At 58.4% G+C, this 9484-nt stretch overlaps 1 protein-coding gene across 1 annotated transcript; it reads right to left on the reverse strand.

The window, feature by feature from the left end:
• Positions 1-2127: 2127 nt before the first annotated feature.
• On the reverse strand, positions 2128-8280 carry Dapk3 (death associated protein kinase 3). The gene is made up of 9 exons (XM_048810875.1): positions 8182-8280; positions 7621-8130; positions 7252-7381; positions 6693-6741; positions 5806-5832; positions 4537-4689; positions 3643-3688; positions 2864-3403; positions 2128-2651 (listed from the first exon to the last, which is right to left on the reverse strand). The coding sequence occupies exons 1-9, from the start codon at positions 8278-8280 to the stop codon at positions 2547-2549; spliced, it is 1659 nt and encodes a 552-aa protein (XP_048666832.1). The 3' UTR covers positions 2128-2546.
• Positions 8281-9484: the final 1204 nt, after the last annotated feature.

Raw genomic sequence — 9484 nt, forward strand, 5'->3', positions numbered from 1 at the left:
TAAAAAAAAAAAAACAACCACATGAGGCCAGTTTGTTGTCCCAACTATTTGGGAGGCTGAGGTAGGAGGATCATGAACCCAGGAGTTTGAGGCCAGCCTGGGCAGCATACGAGACCCCACCAAAAACCACAAAGCAGCCAGGTGCAGTGGTGCATGTCTAATCCCAGTGGCTAGGGAGGCTGAGGCAGGAGGATTGTAAGTTCAAAGCCAGCCTCAGCAACAGCGGGGCGCTGAGTAACTCAGTGAGGCCCTGTCTCTAAGTAAAATACAGAATAGGGCTGGGGATGTGGCTCCAGCGGTAGTGCGCTTGCCTGGCATTCGTGTGGCCCAGGTTCCATCCTCAGCACCACATACAAACAAAAACGTTGTGTCTGCCGAAAGCTAAAAAAAATAAATATTAAAAATTCTCTCTCTCCAAAAAAAAAAATTTAGAGAGAATTTTAATAATTATTTTTTAGTTTTCAGCGGACACAACATCTTTGTATGTGGTGCTGAGGATCGAACCCAGGCCGCACGCATGCCAGGCGAGCGCGCTACCGCTGGAGCCACATCCCCAGCCCCCTGATGTGGTTGTCTTTAAATTTTTCTTTTCATACTTGTAGACGGACAGCAGGCCTTTATTGTTATGTGGTGCTGAGAATCGAACCCAGTGCCTCACACGTGCTGGCAAGCGCTCTGCCCCCGAGCCCCAGCCCAGCTCCATGTTTTTTGTGTGGGAAAACACACATAACAAATTCCTCCATCGGTGACAATCAAGCACATTCACACTGTCACTGTCATGCCAAGGCAAGCCTCAGCCCCGCGCCCACCAATCCATGTCCCATCTCTGACTCCTGTCCTGGATGTCTCCTGTCACTGGGGCACACAGTGGCCTTGTGTGTCTGGCTCTGAGCAAGAGGTCCTGGGTTCCATCAGCATGGCAGTCGTCACCTGGCCTGTGCAGGTGGCTGAGGGACGCCCCAGGAGGGGGAGTGCACTGTGTCTGTCAATGGGAGCGCTTCCTTCAAGCCATTGCCACTGTGCCTCTGTGAACATCCCTGCGCAAGTCTGCGGGGCAGTGTCCTCCCACCTGTGATGTGCTACCGCTGGACAGCACTGCAGACTGACCTCAATCTCCCAACCACAAAGCATTGTTAAAGAACTCGCAGGGCTTGGTGGAGGGTGGTGCTGGGGGCCCCTCCCTGAGGCCCCCAGCTGAGCTGTGCCCCACAGCACCTCTACGGGCGGGGGCCCGGACGGAGCAGAGCACGGGCCAGTCACAGCCACTGCACCTGATCTTCCCCAATGGGAGACCTGTCTCCTGCACCTGGCGCTGAGCTGCAGGGCCGGCACCGGCAGACCAGGACTGGGGTGGGGCTGCTGCTCCAGGGGGCCCCGGCTCCTCTACACAGGCTCCTGTCCAGGCCAGCCCTTTGCAAAGGCATCAGCACTCAAAGGAGCCACACACCCACCACGGGGGGGGGGGGGCTCTTGACCATGGAGGACCTGGGCATGGCCTCAGCCTGCACACTGCCCCCCCCAAATCCAAGGCTTCCCGGTGGGCTGAGGCGACACCTAGTGGCACCCCATGGTACTAGTCACCCAGTGCCTTAGTCCAAACTGCCATCTAGCGGCTCCCGGCAGGAGGTCCAGGGGACACCAGCAGGGTGAGGCAGAGAGCGCCACACTTCCCCTGGCCAACGCGACGTGCCAGCCTGTTGCAGGCAGTCCTGGGGGACCTCATCCACACAGCCCCGAGGATCACAAGGTACCAACTGAGACAGGAGCGAGAATACCCTGAGGGCCACTGGGCACTGCAGCCAAGGGACAGGCTGGGGCTGTGTTGTTCAGAGCAGGTGCATCCTGGCACCACTAGGAACAGGAGGATGGCACACAGCACAGGGCCCCTCAGATGCTTCTAGGGGACCAAGAGGGTGGTGGCTGCTTTACAGCCCCTGCTCAGACCCCAGTGCCCCTTCACCCAGCACTTGGAGACTCCCTGGGCCCCAAGACCAGCATCAACCAATGCTCCATTTACTGCAAAGTTCCCCAGAACACCAACTTTTTTTTTTTTTTTCCCGGTACTGGGGATTGAACCCAGGGGCACTTGACCACTGAGCCACATCCCCAGCCCTTTTTATTTAAGAGACAGGGTCTCACTAAGCTGATGAGGCTGGCTCTGAACTTGCATCCTCCTGCCTCAGCCTCTAAAGCCACTAGGGTTATAGAACTGTGTGGCTGCACCAGGCCAGACCAGCGGGAAGGGCATCAATCACCAGCATAGTTTGATCATCAGGACGCAGCACAAGGCCAGGCACGTCACACAGTGGGGCAAGCATTTGTGGACAGGGCTGATTGGGGCTCAAGAGCCACCTGCTGGACAGGATGGGGCCCGCTGCCCAGCATGAACCCACGGACAGACACCACTCCAGGCTGTCAGCTTCTGCCTGCCTGCCTGCTCAGGGGCCCTGGCCGCCACCCCCACCACCAGGCAGTGCTCCAGGCCATGACACCCACCATCGCCAGTGCCATCTGGGCGGTGGCCCCTTTCCAAGCCTGCACAGAAGCTAAGGCCCTGGCCACAGGGGAGGTGGTCCCGCTGAGGAGAGGGTGGCCTGGGTGGCGGCCAGGCCGGCGTGACCCTGGGGCTGCAGAGGGGTGACCAGGCCACCCTCTCCTCAGCGGGACCACCTCCCCTGTGGCCAGGGCCTTAGCTTCTGTGCAGGCTTGGAAAGGGGCCACCGCCCAGATGGCACTGGCGATGGTGGGTGTCATGGCCTGGAGCACTGCCTGGTGGTGGGGGTGGCGGCCAGGGCCCCTGAGCAGGCAGGCAGGCAGAAGCTGACAGCCTGGAGTGGTGTCTGTCCGTGGGTTCATGCTGGGCAGCGGGNCGCAGGCTGCACTCCCCGCCCTGCAGCTTCTCCTGCTCCAGGGCGCGCACCAGGTCCTGCACAAAGCGCATCTCGGAGGCCACCTGCTTGGCCAGCGCCTCGTAGCGGTTCTCGAGGCGGCTGAAGCGGCGCTTGAGCCCGCTGGCCCCCAGCAGGGCGCCCCTGGCCTCCTCCTGCGCCTGCCGCTGCAGCGCCTCCGTCCTGTGCAGCTCCTGCCGCAGCCGCCTCAGGTCCTGGCCCAGGCTGTCGCTCTCCTCCTTGTACCAGGCCTCTTTCTCCTCGTAGATGGCCGTCAGCGCCTCCACGTCCTCGCGGCACAGCCGGCGGCCGCGCTCCAGCTCGCGCAGCCCCTCCTCGGCGGCCGCCACCTCCTCCAGCACCTTGGAGAAGCGCTCGAAGTTGGCGTAGGTGTTGTTGGGCGGCATGCTCGAGTGCGACTTGATGGTGTACTCCTTGAGCCGCGTGGTCTTCAGGCGCCGCCGCTCGGGCTTCTTGCTGCTGTCCTCACTGCGGACATTGCGCCGCCGGATGGCCTGCAGGGGACAGGGAAGAAGGCGCCTGGAGCCCGAGGGCAAGCCGTGGCCTTTGGGACTGGAGTCCACCAACTCCCGTGTCCACCCGTGGAGCAGGCGTGCAGACAGCCTTCCCACTGCCACAGCAGGCCAGGCTCTGCCGGGCCTTGCTGACCTGCGCTCCACGCCCCCTTGCAGCACAGGGACCTCCCAGACGCGGAGGGCTTGTCCCCCAGTGGGACAGACACCTCAGTCCTCACCTTGATCCAGGAATGCTCCAGGCTCTGGGCGATGGTCATTCTCCTCCTGGAAGACCACCCCAAGTCACACCTGTGTCCTCCACTCCATCTACCCACAGCAGAAGGGCCAGGCTGTCCCCCCACAGCACTGGCCCTTAGCACCCTGCTTCCGGCCACTCCCCGTATGTACCCCCCAGCCCCCTGGAGTCCTTCCCAGCCTCTGCTTGGCCAACTGGGAGGCCAGGGGCAGGGACCTGGGACAGGAAGCCTGGGGTATGTTTTCAATGGAACCACAACCTCCCACTGCAGTCATAAACTCAGGCACCCACAGGAGGGCCAGGTCACAGGAGAGCACCGTGGCAGACTGGGTGCCAGGGTTCTACGTTTTGCTGGATCTGGAATTTTACACAAACCTATCTCCAATGCTAGTAAGGAATTTAAGGTTTTTAAAAACATGGTATGGCCAGGTGTGATGGTGCACATCTGTAATCCCAGCAGCTCAGGAGGCTGAGGTAGGAGAATCGAAAGTTCAGGGCCAGCCTCAGCAACCTAGCAAGGCCCTAAGTAACTTAGCGAGACTCTGTGCAGAATCCCAGCTGCTTACAGAGCACATAAACTCAAAATTAAAAAATTAAAAAAGAGCTTAGGATGTGGCTCAAGGGTCAAGCACCCCAGGTTCAGTCCCCAATACCAAAAACAAAAAATAAAAACTAGAACAAAACAAATATGGCGTGGCCAGACCAGTCCTCAATCCCCTCTGCCTGGCTGAGGAGCCAGCCAGCCCTCAAGGCCGTGGGAGCCCTGAGTGGACTGCACTGGAGTGAGAGGTGCGGCGGGCAGGGGTGGGTGGCTGGAGGCTGGGGCATGGGCAGAGCGGGCACGGCTTTCTCCCAGGGGCCCAGTGCGTGCTCCTACTTGGGATCTTTGACAAGCAGCCGGCGGATGAAGTCCTTGGCCAGCTCGCTGGTGCTGCTGAAGTACTCCTCGTCGAAGTCGTAGTTCACGGCCGAGATGTTGGTCAAGGTCTCCTGCTTGGTCTCACCCAGGAATGGGGACGCGCCACTAAGGCTGGAAGACCCAGGCAGGCACAGGCTTGATGGGGTGCCCCAGTCCCCGCACACCCGCTGTGACCGTGCCACCTTCTGGTTCACCTTCCGACTCCAGTGGGCCCATAGGGGGCCAAACAGGATGGGCCGAGGGGGACACCTGACCACTGGGGACACATTCCTCTACACAGTCACCTGGTCACCCACCAAGCTGCGTCAAAGATCACCTCCCAGTCACGGAGGGGACATGTCTCTGGAAACTTGGTGTCTGGGTGGACACAGCTCAGAGCTTCTCCTAAAGCATTCGACAACTAAAGGGCACAGTGGCCACTTTCAGGGGAGTCTCTAGAGGCCCGTGCTCCTGGTCCAACACCTCTGAGGCTCTGGGCAGGGGTGCGGAACCCCAGCTGTTCACAGAGCACATAAAGCCCCAAGTGAGTGCCCTCTAAAGTGCCCGACAGTGCCCAGGCGAGAGACCAACGGTCTGACTGGGGGAGGCGAGGAGATGTCCCCAGTGTCAGGGGTTCCTGGGTTCCAGCCAGAAAGTGATGCTAGTGCGGAAACGGAGCACCTGGCCAGGGCCACCACTGACCTCGGGCACCAAGGTCAACAGCAGTGTCCTCTCGTCTGCAGAAGGAAATCTGCTATTAATGCCAGTCTTCCATAACCCCCAGATCACCTGGACAGAGGGACACAGGGCAACTACCTCCCTCCAAGGAGCCACGGCCAAGTCTGCCTGGTGTGCCCACCCTCCAGGCCAGGGGCCAATGCGGCACAGGCCTGGCCTGGCCGAGCTGTCCCAGGCAGCAGCAGGGAAAGGCCAGGACTCAGCCCTTCTGTCTCTGGCTGCCAGTGGACTGTCCACAGTGGAGGGGAGACATACCCCCTCCTGGCACGGCCACTCAGAAAACAGGGCCTGGCCTCAGAACTTTCCAGAAGCCCATAATAGCACCCACAGAGAACCCTCCACTGCTCCACTCGCTCCTTCCCTCACCCAGGGTCACTGAGCACCACTGTGCAGAGCTGGCGGGAACCCCGAGTCCCCAGGAACAGCCCTGACTCCAGCACAGGTCAGACAGGCAAATGCTGTGCGGCACGACCAGGCCAGCAAAAGGTCAGCACCCCGGCCAGTACTCACAGGATGTAGGTGATGACGCCAATGCTCCTGAAAGACAGAAAGGAGGGACATGGGTCAGCGGGGCCCCCAGGACAGAGGTCCACAGCCAGGTCAAATGAACCACTAGGGAAGGCAGAAGCCCTGAGCCAGGGGCAACATCCCCCCGGCCCTGGCCCCAAACTTCAGGGGCTGACACTGTCCTCTGCTCTGGGCTCCACATAGCCTCCAGCCAGTCCCTGGTCCCTGTCTCTAGCACTCTGAGATCACCTGGAGTTTCCCACCTGGGCACCTCTGGTCATCCTTGCCTACTAATGTCAAAGCTCAAGCTGGCCAGGGTGGGGATGCACCGTGGCCCCACACCAACCCCCACACTGACAGTGGGACCCTCATGGGGCCTGGTGGTAAACTTTTTACATAGGGTCAGACACTGAACCTCAGACTGTGTCCGTCCAACACGTCAATGTCCATCAGCTTTGTTTCTTTCTCTTTTTTTTTTTTTTGGCGGGGGCGGGGGAAGGTACCAGGGATTGAGCTCAGGGGCTCTCAACCACTGAGCCCCGTCCCCTGCCCTATTTTGTATTTTATTTAGAAACGGGGTCTCACTGAGCTGCTCAGGGCCTCACTTTTGCTGAGGCTGTCTTGGAACTGGCGATCCGCCTGCCTCAGCCTCCCAAGCCTCTGGGATGACAGGCGTGTGCCACCGCGCCCGGCTGTCAGCTTTGTTTCTAACATCCGTAGGAAACAACGTGGAGACCCCTGAGCAGAGGGGCCTGCCCTGGCCCTCGGGCTGCCGTCTGCTAACCTCTATCCTAAGACAGCAGTCTGTCCATCCCCCCGTGGCACCCAGATACCACCAGGAGGAAGCACACAGGCAAGGCCCCAGCCTGGCCAGCTCCCGGGACACTCACCACATGTCTGCCTCCAGGCCCAGGGGCTCATAGTTGACAATCTCAGGAGCTATACGAACAGAAAAGAGAGCATAGGGCCAGGCGCTGGGGACACAGCAGCCAACAGGAACAGCACCCTGCCCCCCCCCCCCCGCGCAGTTGGGAATGTATGTGTACGCGCAAACACACACACACTCCACCCCCCATATACATGTATTTTTTTCTTTTTTTTTTGACGTTACCAAAGACTACACCCTGGAGCTCTACCAGAGACGGATTCACACCCAGCGCTTATTTATTTTAAGACAGGGTCTCGCTAACTATATGCCTCAGGCACCCTGAGTAGCTAGGACAGACCTTGGTGGAGGTGCTCACAAACCCCACTGTACTTGTCAGTGAATGGACACAGGCAGGGCTGACTCAGCCCAGGCCCTGGGAAGAGGAGCTGGACAGTGACAGCCCCAAACGAACCCGAGTCCCCGTGATGCTGGGCACAGGAGGGGTGGCCGGAGACCATACACAGTGGGAATCCGCAAATGCCCGCCTTGCCAAGCCCTGGGCAGACTCCACATGGACTCACCCACAAACTCCGGGGTGCCGAAGATGTTCTTGAACTCATTCCCTGCTTCAATCTTGTGGGCAATGCCGAAGTCGATGAGCTTGATCCGGGGGTCAGGCACATTCTTGTCCAGAAGCATGATATTTTCTGGCTGGAGTGGAAGACCTCTGCTACTCCTGTGTCCCACCCACATGTCTGGACAGAGCACCCTCATTCTGTGGCATGGCCAGACTGACACACCCTCGGGTCCCTGGCCCAGGCTGTCCTGTCCCCTCAACCCTTGGATAGCAATGGGCTGGAGGACTTGCGCTCTGCTGCAGGATCGGGGCCTCCCCCAGCTCCCATCCTGGACGCATGGCTGGCTCTATCCCCAGGGCCCGTAGGGCTCACCTTAAGGTCGAAATGAGCGATGCGCTTGGAGTGAAGGTAGTGAACGCCATCCAGGATCTGCTTGAGGAACTGGGTGGCCTCGTCCTCGGTCAACGACTCCTTTTCTGCCAGGAAGTCGAAGAGCTCCCCACCAGAGACCAGCTCCAGGATGAGCACCACATCCGTCTTGTTCTCAAAGACGTCATGCAGAGTGATGATGTTGGGGTGCCGGATCTCCCGCAGGATGCTCACCTCCCGCTCGATCTCCTCCCGGCTGACACCACGCCGGCTGGACGCCAGGCGGCGCTTCTTGATGAACTTGGCCGCATACTCCTTTCCAGTGCCCTTCTGCCGGCACTTCCGCACGATTGCAAACTGGCCACTGAGGGAGTGTGGGGAGGGGAGGTGAGCTGGGCGGCTGCACAGTAGACCCTCTTGCGCCCCAGGGTGCAGCCCTGCGCCTGGGACCTCAAGGTATATGGGGACTTGGGACAAGAGCCCAATGCAAGGATGGGCAGCAACTCCATAGCCCTCTCAGTACAAGGAGCCAACCCTCCAGGACAGTACACGGGGCCTGGGCACATGGGTGCAGAACGCTTGAGCCAGTGCTGCCAGGCGCTTCTGCAACAGCAAGAGGAGAGAGGAGGCCGAGTGTGCACGGGAGGCACCAGGACAGACCATGGGGGCGACCCTCTAGAGGACCTGCCACAGGCCAGGAGCGAGCTGCAGAGAGCAATCCACTGTCTGTGTGTCCCCAAAGGCCCATGTGTGGAAGGCTGCTGCCAAGTGGTGATACTGGTGGGCAAGGGGAACTTTAGCAGGTGGGCCTGGCAGGAGTCTCTGCCCTGGAGCCAAGCCCTCCAAGAGCCTGGGGACCCCAGTCTCAGGCTCTCCTGCCTCCTAGCTCCAGATGCAAGCAGTCCTTCCAACATGTGTGTGCTGCCCCAGCCTTGTCAGAGGCCCAAAGCCATGGGCTACATGACCTTGTGAACTTAACTAAATAAACTTTTTCTCTAATAAGTTAATCGTAGGATCGTAAAGCTAACACACATATAACTAACACACAAAAATTCTTTTTGTTTAAAACAGGTCTATGCTGCGGCCCTGTGTACATGTGTTTCCATGTGTACACAGAAGGGCTCAGATGCAAGGCATGGCAGGAGGGTGGGCGAGGGGGCGAAGACTCACTTTCCACTTGATGCAACACTACCCTCATTGAGCTTTTCAAGGCATATTATGCTACCATTTTTTTAAATACAGGAAAAAAGTAAAAGCCACTAACTTCAAAGGGGGCTGGGGATACAGCTCAGCTGGTAGAGTGCTTGCCTCACATGCACAAGGCCCTGGTTCAATTCCCAGCACCACACACACACAAAAAAAGTGCTCCTAGGGTTGGGACTGTGGCTCAGTGGCAGAGCGCTTGCCTAGCAAGTGTGAGGTACTGGGTTCAATCCCTAGCATCACATAAAAATAAACAAACAAAGGCATGCTGTCCATTTACAACTACAAAAAAAAAAAAAACACTTTTTTTTAAAGTGCTCCTATTCAGCTAGGCTAGGCGGCACACCACTGTCACCCCAGCAACTCAGAAGGCTGAGGCAAGAGGATCTCAAGTTCAAGGTCAGCCTCAGCAACTTAAGAGAACTTGTCTCAAAAATGAAAAGAGAAGCCAGGCGCAGTGGCGCATGCCTGCCTATAATCCCAGCAGCTTGGGAGGCTCAAACAGGAGGATCGCAAGTTCAAAGCCAGCCTCAAAAACTGCAAGGCACTAAGCAACTCAGTGAGACTTGTCTCTAAATAAAATACAAAACAGGGCTGGGGTCAAATGCCCCTGAGTTCAATCCTGGTACCAAAAAAAAAAAAAAAAAAAAAAAAAAAAAAAAAA

Source organism: Marmota marmota, unplaced genomic scaffold, assembly GCF_001458135.2.
Source record: "Marmota marmota marmota unplaced genomic scaffold, marMar, whole genome shotgun sequence".
Taxonomy (NCBI): Eukaryota; Metazoa; Chordata; class Mammalia; order Rodentia; family Sciuridae; genus Marmota; species Marmota marmota.